General features: G+C 48.9%; 3 protein-coding genes and 1 pseudogene across 3 annotated transcripts; 1 reads left to right on the top strand and 3 right to left on the bottom strand.

Moving 5' to 3' along the window:
- The first annotated feature begins 154 nt into the window (after positions 1 to 154).
- Positions 155 to 7,638, top strand: WDR46 (WD repeat domain 46). The gene is made up of 15 exons (XM_090282200.1): positions 155 to 302; positions 399 to 611; positions 721 to 801; positions 943 to 1,055; positions 1,179 to 1,266; positions 1,385 to 1,446; positions 1,666 to 1,770; positions 1,874 to 2,024; positions 2,136 to 2,271; positions 2,463 to 2,562; positions 6,240 to 6,553; positions 6,704 to 6,798; positions 6,938 to 7,033; positions 7,168 to 7,281; positions 7,402 to 7,638. Exons 1-15 carry the CDS (start codon positions 234 to 236, stop codon positions 7,498 to 7,500), a joined length of 1,836 nt encoding a protein of 611 aa, XP_090138326.1. The 5' UTR covers positions 155 to 233; the 3' UTR covers positions 7,501 to 7,638.
- Positions 3,372 to 3,471, bottom strand: LOC150006822 (U6 spliceosomal RNA; annotated as a pseudogene).
- Positions 7,639 to 7,915: 277 nt separating the features above from the next.
- B3GALT4 (beta-1,3-galactosyltransferase 4) lies at positions 7,916 to 9,632 on the bottom strand. The gene is made up of 2 exons (XM_090282201.1): positions 9,537 to 9,632; positions 7,916 to 9,375 (listed from the first exon to the last, which is right to left on the bottom strand). The coding sequence occupies exon 2, from the start codon at positions 9,350 to 9,352 to the stop codon at positions 8,198 to 8,200; it is 1,155 nt and encodes a 384-aa protein (XP_090138327.1). The 5' UTR covers positions 9,353 to 9,375; positions 9,537 to 9,632; the 3' UTR covers positions 7,916 to 8,197.
- A 539-nt stretch (positions 9,633 to 10,171) lies between these two features.
- RPS18 (ribosomal protein S18) lies at positions 10,172 to 15,583 on the bottom strand. The gene is made up of 6 exons (XM_090280790.1): positions 15,527 to 15,583; positions 15,000 to 15,134; positions 10,801 to 10,887; positions 10,619 to 10,720; positions 10,414 to 10,505; positions 10,172 to 10,284 (listed from the first exon to the last, which is right to left on the bottom strand). The coding sequence occupies exons 1-6, from the start codon at positions 15,581 to 15,583 to the stop codon at positions 10,209 to 10,211; spliced, it is 549 nt and encodes a 182-aa protein (XP_090136916.1). The 3' UTR covers positions 10,172 to 10,208.
- Positions 15,584 to 15,626: the final 43 nt, after the last annotated feature.

Genomic DNA, 15,626 nt, shown 5'->3' with positions numbered 1-15,626 from the left:
CAGTTTCTTGGGACCTGGTCCCGGACTTGCCTTTCTTCTGTTATTAGTACATAAACTGCTACTCACGGGGGCGGGACCGAGGCCCACCTCTCTCCTTAAAGGCGGGCGCGACTAAAGGCGTCACACTTGGTACGCTGCTGATTGGATGAGGGCTAGAGGACTTCCGGGAGGTCCCAGTCCAACCTTTACAGCTGAGAAGAGTTTGCACGTGTGTCGTTCGTAGGGTGGGCTAGATGGAGTTTGCCCCCGAGCCGGGCAAGGTTGCCCCTCCCAAGAAAGACAGACTTCAGACCAAGAAGAAGGTAGAGATCTTCTTAGGGTGGGAGGGAAGTTTTCAGCTGTGGGGTCGGAGGGGCGGGGCTCAGGTAGCGGAGCATCAAGGGTCTATCTTTCCGTAGAAACCGCGGCGATACTGGGAAGAAGAGAGAACTCCGATCGCTGCTGGAGCCTCTCCAGGGACCCCTCGTAACAAGAAGAGGAATGGAGAACAACTCCCCCAGAAGCCAAAGAACACTCACGTTCCAAAGAAGTCTCGCATCTCCAAGAAGCCCCAGGTCCTGAAGAAATCCCGAGAACGGAGGAATCCGAAGCCTCAGCGGAGTTTGTCTGGGGTGAGCATGGGGCCAGATAGGGTGGCGGGGCAAGTCGGCTAATGCTTTGAGGATGCCTAGGTTGGGGTCAATCCAAGCCTGTCCGCGAGTTGCCTACTCCCTGCCCTAGGCCCAGGACCCATTTCCAGGCCCCGCCCCGGTCCCTGTGGAGGTGGCTCAGAAGTTCCGTCGCATTGACAAATCCAAAAAGGTGAGGATTTTGGATCCTGAGAGTGGGGTAGCAGGCAGGGAGTGTCTGGATGATCTAGATGGAGGCGGGACCAGGTGGCTCTCCTGTGACCACACAGTCTCTGGTTCTTTTCACACTCCTTTCCCACTGTGAATGTTGTAGCTGCCACATTCTAAATCCAAAACCCGAAGCCGGCTTGAGTTGGCTGAAGCTGAGGAAGAGGAAATAAGTGTTAAAGCTGCTCGTTCTGAGCTGCTCCTTGCTGAGGAGCCTGGGTGAGTGGCCCCTGATTTGAGCTCTCCAGCCCCTGCTTTATGGAACTATCCTTTCTTACTTTGTTGTTGGCACACTCAATTCATATTAGGAAGCTTTACTGCAGCTCCAACACTCACTTGCAGGTTTTTAGAAGGTGAGGATGGGGAAGACACAGCAAAGATAAGCCAGGCTGACATTGCGGAGGCTGTGGACATTGCAAGTGCAGCCAAGGTGAGCCTGAGGATGGGAAAGGAGCCAGGCAAGAGCGAAGTGGGGACTAGAAGAGGGAATTACTGATGTGAGCCAATTATTGTACTTCTTAATTCTTTTTGAAACTTCCCTTCCCCAGCACTTTGATTTGAACTTGTGGCAGTTTGGACCCTATAGGCTGAATTACTCTCAGACTGGGAGGTAAGGTTGAATTCCAATGACACTTGAACTGGGACATGGTCATGTCTCCTTACCCACTGCAGCCATGGCCACCTCAGCCATACCAGTGTATGTTTGGGTTGTTGACGTAGGGAGTCTCCTGTGATTTACTTGCATGTGAGGGTGAGCACCTGGAGATATGAGGCTGGCATCGGCAGATTGTCTAAGGGTGCTCCCCTTCTTGTTCCCCACCTCCAACAGGCACTTGGCTTTTGGAGGGCGCCGGGGTCATGTGGCTGCCCTTGACTGGGTGACAAAGAGGCTCATGTGTGAGATCAACGTAATGGAGGCGGTGCGGGACATCCGGTCAGTGGCCTGTCAGTAGTCAGTGGCAGTGAGACAGCCCATTTCTGATTGAATGATGGCTGTAACCCCCTTACCCATTGAGCCACTCCTCCTTTCCTCCCAGGTTTCTGCATTCAGAGGCACTGCTTGCTGTTGCTCAGAACCGCTGGCTGCACATCTATGACAACCAGGGAATCGAACTCCACTGTATCCGCCGCTGTGACCGCGTCACACGGCTTGATTTCCTGCCTTTCCACTTCCTCCTGGCCATGTCTGTGAGTGGCTGTGCAGCACAGAGACTGGGTGGCAGCCCCTAAAAAGACCACTTCTCTGGGGCCCCAGTAAAGGGAGAACAGGGCAATCAGGACTTATTCTTTCTCTCACAGTCAGAGACAGGGTTTCTGACCTACCTGGACGTGTCAGTGGGGAAGATTGTGGCAGCTCTGAATGCTCGGGCTGGACGGCTTGATGTCATGACCCAGAACCCTTACAATGCCGTTATCCATCTTGGTCACAGCAATGGTTGGTTCCTGGCTGAGATTTGACTCTCTTCACCATCCTGACCTGCGTTTCTTCTATATTTGTACTTCATGAATCCCTTAAAGTTGCCCTTTTACTTTTCTCTCGGCCCCTCTTGGTTTTGGGTTCCCATCTCTCCCAAGTTTAATTTCCTCAGTTCCCATTAGTAACTTTAGCTCTTCTCTGACCTCCAGGTACTGTGTCCTTATGGAGTCCAGCCATGAAGGAGCCATTGGCAAAGATTCTCTGTCACCGTGGTGGGGTCCGGGCTGTGGCAGTAGATTCCACAGGCACGTAAGTCAGTTGTTTGGACATGAGGTGCTGGGGGTCACAGCTGGGCAGAAAGAAGTATAGATTCTGTAGTCAAGCTGCCTGGGTTTAAATCCTGGTGCCACCCCTGATAAGCCAGGGTAGTGTGAGCACATTACATAACTTCTGTGCCACACCTGTCTTAGCCTCAGATGATGCATGAGTATCTAGCTCAAGGGCCAGCAAACTTTTTCTATAAAGAGCCAATTAGTAAATATTGTAGGCTTTGCTGGCCAAGAAGCAATATGAAGGGCGTTATGTAGAGACTTAAATAATAAGAGAGAAAACAGTATCACAGATTTTTAAGCAATGAAATTCAAAATAAATAATGAATAAAATATTTTTCAAATACAGGCCTACTAATGGGAAGAATTGGATTCCTCTTTTTGAGGATAGTTTGCTTAATTGATATTCAAAGTTGGTGTTCCAAAATATAACTTAAAAAATAAAATAATCTAAGTTAATACAATGAAAAAAAAGTTAGCATTTCAAATACTCAAACCTGACTGCAAATGTTTATTTGTTAATGCTGATCTGTAGAGAGATTTTACATATTTTATCTTTGAAAACATGCCTGACACGGAGAGGTAATGAGATTGGTGGTCTGTGAGGTGCTTGCAGTGCTCTTAGATTACAGCTGCGTCACTGTGACTCCAGCAACTGTGAGGCGATTAGTGGTCTGTCTTGACCACTCTACTGTGCAGTCAAAAGCAGTAAACGAATGTGGTTGTGTTCTAATAAGACTTGATTTGTGCACACAATTTCATATAATTTTCTAATCTCGAAATACCTGTAAAAAAAGAAAAAGAACTGTATGTCATCCTTGCATAGGGGCTGGGCTAATCTTCTCTGTGTTGTTCCAATTTTTAGTACATGTGCTGCTGAAGTCATCACTCAAAATAGTCTTAATTTTTTTCTAACCACTTAGAAATGTAAAAACCATTCTTAGCTTGTGGGCATTAATGAGATAGGTAATTGGGCCATATTTATTTGGCTGTAGTTTGCCAACACCTGGGCTTAGCTCATAAAGCTGTTATAGACAGTGAATTAAGGCACAAAGAGTTTAGCATGGTGCCCAGTGAATAGGGAGCACTGTACTTCAGCAGCAGCATCATTAAAGATGACCGTACTCTTCAGGTCTGGCTGGTGATGTGAGGGGTGAGGTGGTGGGTCTGCCTTGAATTACTGTACTTCCTGAGAGAGTATTTGCATTTCATAGTTGTTCTGATTTGTATGTATGTCTGGATCTGGTGGACAGTTTTTCACACAAATTCTCATGTGTTTTCCTCTAGTTACTTTGATTTATCAGGCCTTTACTGGGCACCTGCTGTGGACTGGGCTCTGTGTTAAGGTTCTGGGTAAAAGGATGAATCGGCCTTTGGGCCTGCCCTGGGGCAGTATTCCTGTTCCACTTTATTTACAAACACAAGTGGCAGTTGTTTTCAGAAATGATTCACTGGGGGGTGTGGGGGTGGTGCATTTAGTTTCTACTCATTTAAATGTCTTATATCACCCCAGACACTTGATGTGTCCATCACTGGATAAGATACCCCACACCCAGGTTTCCTCATTGCTGTTCCTTCTCTGTCATGTTTTCCTGTCAGCCACAATTTTACTTCCTTGTCACGTCTGGGTTGCTACACAGCCCCATGTTCCTTAGTCATTAGAAATATCAAGAATCGAAAGCACTGTTTACCAAGTGCTTTCTGTGTGCCCAGGTTCTGCTGTTCATGACCTCCTGTGAAGTCCTGACTGCCTCTCCCCTCCAAGGTCCGTTTCTCTCCACCCTGTTGTCTCAGGGGGCATGTGTGGTGCTCACAATCAGTGTCCAGCCTCCAGTTTTTCCTCCTGCCTTGTTCTGCAGGGTGTTGTCAGAATAACCTTTCTGACAAGTTGCTTTCCTCTTTTACACTGCTGCTCAGGATTCTACTTTAAATATAAACTACATGACTGTATCTTTAAGTTGTTTTAAATGAAATCAGGAAAAGCCCAGCAGCCACCAATTTATGAAAGTCTTCCAGAGGCTCAGACCCCTTAGACTCTTGGAGTTGTATGTTTGTGGGCAGGTGATTGGTTCCACCCTCTTTGATTCCATAGCTATGCCAGCTTGGCTCTAGGACAGTGAAGAGGCCTATCTTGGGGCTTTTTGGGTTGCTGGACCTGAGCTATAGTTCGCCTTCCCGGGGCTACCTGGGTCAGCTGCTCCTGCTCCTAGGTGGTCATCAGCCAGTTTACTGAGGTGTGGTCAACTCTTAGATACTAAACCATTTTGGTCTTTGATCTTAGGTCCAGCCCCCTTATCTCTGGCCTTCCTCAGGAGAGCCTCAGACAGGCCACAGGGGCTCCAGAGATGAGGCCTACTGTCTTCCTTAAGAGGCTTTCTGGAAGCTTGCTTTAGGATTGGATTCTCAAAGTTGAACTGTTTCTTACAAGTTTAGTAGTGTGGTGCTTGGGTGCCCATCTGACCAGTGGGTTGGTATTTGCATAGGGTATCCCAAAGGTGGGTGAGGAATCAGCATGTGCCCCAGAGTTGTTGGTTCACTGAAGGGTGTGACCCTGTACACCATGAGCCCTCAGTAATTCCTGGTTTGTACTGATGGCCTTTCCCTTTGGTGGAGTTGGGGCCGATGGTCTTGTGAGAAGTATCCAGCTGGGCCTCTGTTTGGCCCCATCACAGGGCAAGTCTTTGCTCTTAGGAACTCTTCAGTTCCCCGCTCCTGGGTTCACAGCCATAGCTAAAGAGTGTTCTTGGCCCTTAGGTAAACATACATCTCCTGGTCTGGCTGGTTCTTCTTCAGCCTCCCTTTCTGAGGAACAACTTCAATGTAGGTAGAAACTCCAAACTCAGAAAATAAACAAATTATGCAGTGCCTGATTCCTTGAGAGACTCTTGTCAGCAAACTTGCCCTCCCTCCTTCAGGGCAAGAGAGAGTGCGGTAGGGCCGTCTAACACTTGACTTCATTACCTCCTAGGGTTTTCTCAGGTCCATGCAGTCTTCAGTTGTGACTTGTTATTGGCAGAGTGCTTTTGAGGCATTGGGGCCTCAGTCTGACTTGAAAGAACCCCTGCAGCTTGTTCCCTCCTGATCCTCCTGGCTGTATTTCCCACCATTCCTGAAAATAAACTTTTGCTTCTGTGTCACCATCTCCACTCTGATCATTCATTTGTACATGCTGTATCTCTGATTCTTGTGCTTTCTTGAGAATTACTGAGATTGGCTTACACTCCAGTTTTCCCAGGAAGTCCTCCCTGACCACTGTAGTCAATCCTTCCTGATCCTTCCCTTTGCTGAGCTGCTGTGCTTCCTATCTGCAGTGGGACATCATATTTAGAGAGACATTGCCACCTGCATGCTCCCTTTGGTTCACGTCTTGAGTAGGTTAGAGGACACATGCTAAAGAAACAAGCCTGCCTGGAATTCTAGCTCTATCCCTCACCCTGATTTCGTTCCTCTGAGCTTCAGTTTCTTTATCTGTAAAAGGGAAATAAAAATAGTACAAGAGTTATGTGACACGTAACCAAGAGTGTCTGCAGAGTGTCTGGTGTGATGGCTATGGTTACTATCAGTCTTTCTCCTCAGCCAGACTTGATGCCTGGACTTGGCCACAGGCATCTTTAGTAACACCTTACTTAGCTTAATTGATCCTCCCTCTTCCATCAGGTACATGGCCACCTCTGGCCTGGATCACCAGCTAAAGATCTTTGACTTGCGAAGAGCATACCAGCCTCTGAGTGCTCGGACCCTGCCCCAGGGAGCGGGGCACCTGGCCTTCTCCCAGCGGGGACTGCTTGCTGCAGGAATGGGTGATGTGGTCAACATATGGGCAGGGCAGAGCAAGGCCAGCCCACCCTCCCTGGAAAAGCCCTACCTCACCCACCGGCTCTCAGGCCACGTGCATGGCCTTCAGTTCTGCCCCTTTGAAGATGTGCTGGGGGTGGGGCACAATGGAGGAATCACCAGCATGCTGGTCCCTGGTGAGTGGTCCAGGTGATGGGGCTCAAAGTCAATGAACTCTAGATAGAAGTTTGAGTAGGCCTGAGACAGCCAGGAGCAAGGCGCTTAATCAGGCTGGTATTGTTGAACTAGGTTCCTATTTATGACTCCATGCTCTTCCCTCCCTCCAGGGGCTGCTGAGCCCAACTTTGATGGCCTGGAGAGCAACCCATACAGGAGCCAGAAGCAGCGGCAGGAGTGGGAAGTGAAGGCCCTTCTGGAGAAGGTGAGTATGTGGGGCTTGGGGGTGGGGAAGAGGTCCCAAGCTGGGGGTCTTGGGAAGAGTGGGATTTAACAGTCTCCCTGGCTTCAGTCCCTCTTTGGGGTCATCCTCCTTATCCGTTGCTGTCCTGTGACATTTACAGGTACCTGCAGAGCTCATTTGTCTGGACCCACGAACCCTGGCAGAGGTTGATGTCATCTCTTTGGAGCAGGAAAAGAAGGAACGGATAGAGAGGCTGGTACGGAACAGGCCCGAGTGCTCAGACACATCCTCCCTGACCACATCCCCAGACGTGTGGCACAGCAGGTGGCTGCTGCCACAGTTCCCTATCTCTGAGGCTGTTACAGACTTCACTCCTGTCCCCTCCCCCAGGGCTATGACCCAGAGTCCAAGGCTCCCTTCCAACCAAAGCCAAAGAAGAAGGGCCGAAGCTCGACAGCAAGCCTGATGAAGAGGAAGAGGAAGGTCATGGACGAGGAACACAGGGTAAAGGAGCATTTGGGGGGTGGGCCAGGCCTTCCATGAATTGCATCCTCCTTCTGTGTATGCCTTTGGCCTTTCCAGCCTGCCATTTCTCACTTTGCCTGTCTCTCTACCACACCCCAGGACAAAGTCCGGCAAAGCCTTCAGCAGCAGTCACAGCAAGAAAAGGTGGCCAAGTCCACAGGGGCTCGGCCATCTGCCCTGGACAGATTTACGCGCTGAGCCAGGCTCCAGGGTGGCCTGGGAACAACAATCTCTCCTGAAGATCACCTGTGGGGAAATGACTGCTTCTTGGGAACTGGGAGTGAAAACTGGCTCCTGGGGTGGGTTGGTATTAAAGAGGAGGGTGAGATTTTTGAATGTGTCTGGATCGTCCTGTGGGCCTGCCCCCTACCTTTGCCCAGCATGGGGCTACTATAGGCTCCAAGTGGTCATGGTGTCCTGCCTCTGTACCACCCCATATTTTGTGGTTGCTATGCCCTTAGCTTTGTTCTTTAGGGACCTTTCTCATAGAGACTGTCCTCTATCAAACCCATGTCTCTGGAAACGTGCTTCCCATCCAGCAGGGCCTAGCATCCGCCAGGCTCCCCAGGTGTGTGTGCCAGGACTCCTGGTGAGGACCACACTGCGCTCAAAAAGGTTAAAAGACAAGTTTATTGAGGGACTTGTGCCCTCTCCTGCCATAGATGGAGAGGAATGACCTCAGCATTGTTTTATTCTCTTGATGACTATATTTGGGGCTGGTAAGCCAGGCCTCGGATTTCCCCTCTATCCTTCAGTCTTCAGTGACAGACTGAGCTGAGCATCTGGTATAAAGAAACTGCTCAGCTGTAGCCAGTGGCCTTGGGCTTGGGAGAAGGGTTGTGGGGGTGCTAGCTGGCCCCGAGTGCCTCACCGCTCTCCTACGGCTCAGGTCCTCTCAGCTGTGAAGCCAGGCTATTATCCGACACCGCAGGATGCCCAGGAATCCCTGGAGCCAGGAGCAGAAGGGTGCAGGGCTTTCCCCATCAGAGCCACCCACCAGCTTCCAGGCTTCCTCCATCTTCCAGGGGTCCAATTTGTGGGATGTCAGCAGGAATTTGCCATAGCAGCACCGGTCCAGGGGGTAGTGGGTGGCACCAGCCAGCTTGACACAGTGGGTTGGGGCGAGGCCTCCTCGTCGGGCACTTACTCCTACAAAGACGTCCTCCAGTGGCAGAGGAGGTGTCCGGCTGGCCACTTTGAGGATGAGCTGCACAGCAGAAGCTGAGAGCACATACCCTGTGCCCGAGGCATAGGGTGGAAAGGGGCCCCAGGTAGAAGGCCACTGCTCCTCTGATATCTGGTGCTTGCCCCCTGGTGTCCGAGAGGGGTGGACCCGCCAGTGCACACGGCCCAGGTACAAAAGAGGCACGGGCTGGCTCCCCACAGTGGGGCCGCCTCCTTCCCTCTCTTCATCTCTAGGCTCAGTCTTTCTCTGGGGCTCTGTGTCCCTCTCCCATTGTTCCCAATGGCCCCCTCGACGGACCAGTTCTGTTACCAGTTCTGGGACGTTGACAAACACATCATCATCAGTCTTGAGGATGTAGCGGGCCATGGGGCAGTGTTTGTAGGCCCACTGCAGCCCGCTGAGAGTCTTGAGAGTAAGGTTGCGGTAGGAATCCTGGAAGGCCGCCTGCAAGATGTCCCCTTGGGCCGCTGACTCCCGTGCCAGGTTGTCCTCATGGGAGCCCCAGATGGGATGCCCCCCACTCGGCTCTCCCAGAAGAAAGAGAGTCTGCACCCTGAGCCCTCTGGCCTCGCGCTGCCCTCCCCACGAAGCCCGAATGGCGTTTCTTTGGTTCAGGTTCTCCGGGGCTGTGCACACCAGGATGAGCAGGAAGGGAGGGGAGCCAGGGCCGCGACACGCGTTCTCGTTGGGGATCAAAAGGCGGGGCAGGGCCAGGGGTGGTCCCGGCGACGCTGGTGCTGGGGGCAGGAAGGCTAGTGAGAGGTTCAGCAGCTCCTCCCCGAGGCCCGCAGGCCCGAAGAGGATCCAGACAATTACCAGCAGCAGGGCGGCAAGGAGAAGGCGCCGGAAGAGTTTGAGGGACATGGTGTGGCGCAGTCAGAGGGAACCTGGAGAGAAAGATGGAGGGCGGCTGGTGGGTGGAGCCCAGATCTCAGCAGCTTGGGTCCCCAGTCGACCACGCCTGGGATGAGGCCAGCTGAGCGCGCGGGCCCTACTAGCATCGAGGGGCAGATGCGGGAGACCACGGCCGGAGCAGAGGGGAAGTTACCTTGTCGCAGCCCCTTTGCCCTGAAGCTCGCCTCCATGGCTGGCGAAAAGCTGCAGCACCAGCGGCTCCGGCTCCGGCTTCCGCCAACCACCCACGGCAGCCCCGCCCCTTTTCCGGGGAGGGCGTGCCCAGAATCCCAGCAGGAAGCGTCCGTCGGCAGCACACCAACCCTCCTGAAAGTAGGGCTTTCCGGGGACAGGGCAGGAATTTAATTGAATCAGTGTGCCTTCCCAACCATGCGGTGCATCTCCGGGTATGGAATCCATCGATTCTACGTCCAAGAAATCTGTAGCCCACTCCCAAATCTCTGACATCCACCTCACATCTTTAGAAAGCTAGGGTGGCCAAAACTTAAAAAATCCTCTCTGGAGCTGCTATCGACTGGGTTCAAACTACCTAAGTGTGCTACACCACTCTGCACTCAAGCCCCAGGGAAAACTGGTTGGGATCCTCAAGGCCCAGTGTTGACTGCTGACTTCTTAATAACTTAGGGGTGGGGGCATCAGCTAAGAGATTTGGGAAGGTGACCAACAGGGTCCTTCATGATATCTAGCATTCCCTATCAGTGTCCCCAAAAGAAGGAAGAAAAAGCACAAGGGAAGTCACAGGTGTATAAGCACAAGGGAAGTCACAGGTGTATAAACTATTTATTAACAGACGAGGCCTACAGATTTATTTCTTCTTGGACACACCCACAGTGCGACCCCGGCGGCCAGTGGTCTTGGTGTGCTGGCCTCGGACACGAAGACTGCAGGTGAGAAAAGGGAAGGATCACAGGTTATACACATTACACAGAAAAGATCTGGTAAGACAGAACACGAAAAGTCTCTGGGAGCCTAGGGGCAGGAAGGAAAGGAGACCCCCACCCAAGACTCACCCCCAGAAGTGGCGCAGCCCTCTGTGGGCCCGAATTTTCTTCAGCCGCTCCAGGTCTTCACGAAGCTTGTTATCCAGACCATTGGCCAGGACCTGGATTTGGAAGACAGGGTGAGGGATGTTTGTTTTACCAACAACCAACCCCCATGACCAACTCTGTTTTAACTGGGTCCCCTGCCTATCTAAGCTTTCAATTCAATACACACCTGGCTGTATTTTCCATCCTTCACATCCTTCTGTCTGTTCAAGAACCAGTCTGGAATCTTGTACTGGCGTGGGTTCTGCATAATGGTAATCACACGTTCCACCTGGCAGGCAGGATAAGGGTCAGACCCAGATGGCACCCTTCCAAGGTGGGCCCAACCACAACCCCCTTCCTTGTCCTCACCTCATCTTCTGTGAGCTCTCCTGCCCTCTTGGTGAGGTCGATGTCTGCTTTCCTCAACACCACATGAGCGTATCTTCGCCCCACACCCTAAGGAGAGGTTTTGGAATTGGGTCTGAGCCACCCCTTTTTCCTTTATAGCTCTATTATTCAAAAAGCACACAAAGGTAAGGTCTGCAATAACCTAGTGCTTTACACCTCCCCAGATGACCTGTACTTCACCCACTTTTCCAGATAAGAAGTCTAAGCATTAAGTAGCAAAGAGGAATAGTTTTGTTTGTGGGCAGGGCTAGACCAAGAACAGAGAATTTGGGGTAGATAACTGCTTGAACGCAGGAACTTTTCTTTCACATTGCCCAGCTTGTGTACTTGTCGATAAATGCTGGCTATTAGACATTGCAATGGCACTCAGGAGCAGAATCTTCTGGTTTCTGCATTGAGGCAAACAAAGGGCTTGCCTCTCAAAGCAGCAAAACTAGGGTCTTTTGGTCAACAGGGTTGATCAAAGGGGTAGTATTGTCAGCTGCTTGGAACCTCTAAAAATCATCATTCTTTGGATAAGCCACTGTAGCCCATGATCAGGCTTTAAAATTTTTTTCACTTTATTGATTTGAGGTGTGTGGGGGGGAAGACATCAATTTGTTGTTCTACTTATTTATGCACTCACTGGTTGATTCTTGTATGTGCCGACTGGGGATTGAACCCACAACCATGGTGCATCAGGATGACACTCTAACCAACTGAACTACCTGGCCAGTGCCCCCATAATCAGTTTTTGAAGATCATAAACTCAATTTTATCAGTCCCCAGAGATGACCAGTCCCTAGAGAACTAATTGCCCAAATCAAACTTTAAAACAAACAAACAAAAAACCTAATTCTTACACTGGTGATATTACATAAACACCAACACTGGTTATCTGCCACCTGAACCATCAATCAGATTTGGATAGTAAAGGATGGGAGGCTGGGTTAAATAGTGTCCCCTGCCATGTATTTTCATCCAGAGTCGCAGAATGTGACCTTATTCAGAATAACCTTTGAAAATAGTTAGAATGAGGTTATACTGGAATAGCTGTATCCTTACAAAAGGAGAGAACCCTAAGACACAAAGGGAAGGTCACGCTATAACAAAGAGATTGGAGTGATGCAGCTATAAGACAAGGAACATTATGAATTACTCGTGATGACCAGAAGATAGGAAGAGCCTTCAGAGACAGCATGGCTCTGTGACACCTTCATTTTGGATGTTTGGTCTCCAAAACTCTTAAGAGTAAGTTTCTGTTGTTCTAAGCCAAAAAGTCTGTGGTAACTTGTTACAATAGCCCAAGGAAATGGAAAGAGATGGTATTTCCTCTCTGTAAGAAAGTGACCTAAGAAATCAAGTGAGGCTTGGCTGGTGTGGATCAGTGGATTGAATGCCGATCTGCGAACCAAAGGTCACCGGTTCGGTTTCCTGGGTTGCAGGCTGGGGCGAGTGAGAAGTGACTGGTCGATGTATCTCTTGCTTATTGATGTTTCTCTCCACCTTTCTAAAAATAAATAAAATCTTAAAAAAAGAAAAAAAAAAAAAAAAAAAAAAAGGAATTCAAGTGACCAGGTCAATTCAGAAGAGATTAGGGTCTAAGTTTCTCAAATTTAAATACATGCTGATAAAATAGTATGTCTGAGCTTTGACATATGTGTGGATAGAAAAGTGCATAGATAAAATAAAGAGTTCTAATTTTAGCTAGATGATATATCCACAGGGGTTATTAATTTTCTTTCCTTTCCTTTTTAAAAGACATTTTTATTTATTTTTAGAAAAAGAAAGGAGGGAGAAGGAAACATCGACTGGTTGCCTTCACTACACAACCAACTAGGTACCAAACCTGCAACCCAGGCATGTGTCCTAACTGGGAATTAAACCAGCACCCTCCTGGTTTGTGGGCTGACACTCAGCTGACTGAGCTACACTTGCTAGGGCCCCTTTCCTTAAAAACAAAACAAAACAACAACAAAAAAAACAAAACACAAAACTTTACATCGACTGCAAAACATTGATCAGTTGCGTTCTACACCTGCCCTGACAGGGACCGAACCCACAACCCAGGCATGTGCCCTGACCAGGAATTGAACCAGCAACCTTTCAGTTTGTGGGATGATGCCCAACCAACTGAGCCACTCTGGTCAGGGCATCTTCCCTTCACTTTTAGATGTTTAAAAACTTCCATAATCAAGTTTTTAAAAGTCGCCATCAAGCTAAGATTTTTGCAAACCCTATTTACTGATTTTGGATAATGGCTTACAAATTTCCTGAGTTAGATCCAGATGCTCCCTTTTTTGCCCCATTATCACCCCTGCTTTCTCCATCCAGAAGGCTATACTACAGGAGACCAACACGCATCTTTGTAGCCCAAGGGCCTATACCATATAATAGAAGAGCTGATACCAACTTTATATTACCTTCTGAAAGTATTTATATAAGTAGTATTCACAAGGACACTAGCATTTTTGGCAAGAGAGCTCCTTTAAACAAGGCCAGTGGGTACACTTCCCAGTCATCGTACCCAAACCCCATACCCCCTCTTTCCATGTTTCCCAATAATCCACAGATAGCAGTTATCCCTGATTTAGAGGAAGAACAGAAGACTAGCCAGCTTTAAAGAATACCCATAGCAAAGGTCTACAGGTGGAAATACATCAGGAAGGGATCAGGGCATAGAAAAATCTTGCATGATCTTAATTACCTCTCAATACCCTCTTCTGCTCATAGCGACTTCCATTCCCTTCTCTACCCTTCCCTGGCCAACTAATCTTGCTTATTACTTCTATAACCACATCTTTTGAGGCACCCCTCCCCACACTCAGGCTGCCTTTCCCCCAGCCTGGATCTCTACCTCCAAGATTTATAGAGTTCCCTTACCAGAGGAAGAGTTGGCTATTTTTACTGGCTCTTCACAAAATTAGCAAAAAGCTAATACTTATCTATAGGAACAACTTTTCCCAACTATAAGCAGACATTCAGGTTCCCTAAAGACTTATCAAAATGTTCATTCACTATCTGAAACTGCTTAGGTTAAATCGTTTCAAGTTCACTACCAAAGTTATGATACATGTTTAACTAAAGTAATAAATACAAAAGGAATTAATTTTGAAGAAGCAGTTTAAGAGAAGAATCCTGTTAACCATGGTCACCTTTTACCTTTACCATCTCCCTTAAGTCTTGTAACAACTCTTGAAAAAGGTACTTCTTAATTTTACGCTACCTTACTAGTGTCCAAGAACGTACAAATTGCGAACAAATACAAGTTGTGCTCCCTGCAGTGCAGATTTAAAAACCAAGGAAATCTGATGAAGCTATGATTTAGTTTTGAATTAACTCACCTATAAAACACCAGTTTCTCTCAAAGTTCTTTGAGACCAGGCCACAGTATACCTGATAACATGCATTTCCTAACACTGCCTGAGCACCTACCACGCACCAGAAGCTGGAAACTGAGAGCAAGACAGGACTATCCCAGACACCAGAGGTGGTACATACAGTAAGAAAGTTAGTCATTCAGCCATCTCCACAAATAACTACACATATTCCAAAAAATAAAAACAGACACCCACCCCCTGGAGGGCCATGAGTTCATTAGGCTGGTGAAGGGAGACACCCAAGCTTGCATTCACCAAATGATTCATGCAATAAGCCAAGTACTGGTACCTGCTTGAACTGAAAAGGGGCAAAGACCTTCACCTCTGGCATCCGAGCAAATGTTCTGCTCATGATGTAGTGACACCCCTTCCAACTATACCTTTCTTTCCACTTAGAATCCAGAATCTGTTGGCCTTTCTACCCATCCCTCAAGGTGCATAATTATCCAACTTATAGGGCATATAAATGTCACAGGAAGGGCTGCTGTTAATGATGCACGGAGGGAAGGGGGCAGGAACCAAACACAGAATCTCAAGATGATGGCTGATGGTCCAGGAAAATCCTAGCAAATTCACGTAGACAGTGAAACCTACTCCCCATCCCCTAGGTGAAATATTTTGGCTTGACCTGAGACGATTCTCTGGCTTTCCTCACTTTTCAGGGTAAATGTGGTAAAGGTCTAAGGGGATTACCCAGCAGCTGAGGTGACCTGGTTGGGGGTTATGTTTTCTTAACCTTGTCTCACTTATAGCTGAGGTCTTAAGTTTCATTTGTGTTCTCCACGCCTTACCCTATTTTACCTTAATTGCAGTGATGGCAAAGGCAATTTTCCGTCGCCCATCAATATTGGTGTTGAGTACTCGCAATATGTGCTGGAACTTCTCAGGAATCACTAGAGACTGACAGAGATCGAGGGAGAAAGCAGACACTGTGAACTACTATCAAATCATAACCTCAAAAAGGAACGTTAAACTGTGTCACACAGGGAGCAATGATTCCCCTCCAGGTTTTCACGACAGAGCAAATTGCTTAGTTCTGCAGACAGCAAGAACACGAAGTGTACGGGCTTGGGAAAAATGCAGCCTCCGGGAAAGAACAAATCCCCTGCCTGTTTCCAAAAGTATACTCTGAGTGGCGGAGGCCGGAGGTCTCCATACACACTCAAGCCTTTCGCCGCTTTCGAGTGCCCAGGGGATGACTCTTCCTCTGGCCCCACTCCCCAGAAACGAATGTCTTTAGTCATTCCTTCCCAGGGGCGCGATCCAAGGTCCCACGCAGAAAGTTGCAGGCCCCTAAACAGGGTGTTTTCGATTCCCTGATAGCAGACTTTCCCTGCCCCAGTTCCGATGTCGCTGGATCCCCGAACAGACTCGAGTCTTACCATGGCTGCAACGGCGTGTAGGCCTCCTGTGGAAGAGAGAGCGGAA

This window comes from Furipterus horrens, unplaced genomic scaffold (assembly GCF_987537825.1).
Source record: "Furipterus horrens unplaced genomic scaffold, mFurHor1.1.pri manual_scaffold_6, whole genome shotgun sequence".
Classification (NCBI taxonomy): Eukaryota; Metazoa; Chordata; class Mammalia; order Chiroptera; family Furipteridae; genus Furipterus; species Furipterus horrens.
The sequence above is the reverse complement of the archived record's forward strand: the minus strand, read 5'-3'. Positions and strand labels throughout refer to the sequence as shown.

Coding starts and splice junctions, on each gene's coding strand:
- WDR46 (XM_090282200.1), top strand. CDS start 234: ATGGAGTTTGCCCCCGAGCCGGGCAAGGTTGCCCCTCCCAAGAAAGAC. Junction 1,771..1,873: donor GAGGCGGTGCGGGACATCCG/GTCAGTGGCCTG, acceptor CTTTCCTCCCAG/GTTTCTGCATTCAGAGGCAC. Junction 6,799..6,937: donor TGAAGGCCCTTCTGGAGAAG/GTGAGTATGTGG, acceptor TGACATTTACAG/GTACCTGCAGAGCTCATTTG.
- B3GALT4 (XM_090282201.1), bottom strand. CDS start 9,352: ATGTCCCTCAAACTCTTCCGGCGCCTTCTCCTTGCCGCCCTGCTGCTG.
- RPS18 (XM_090280790.1), bottom strand. CDS start 15,583: ATGGTAAGACTCGAGTCTGTTCGGGGATCCAGCGACATCGGAACTGGG. Junction 15,135..15,526: donor TCGGAACTGGGGCAGGGAAA/GTCTGCTATCAG, acceptor ATTTGATAGTAG/TTCACAGTGTCTGCTTTCTC. Junction 10,506..10,618: donor AGGATGGAAAATACAGCCAG/GTGTGTATTGAA, acceptor TTCCAAATCCAG/GTCCTGGCCAATGGTCTGGA.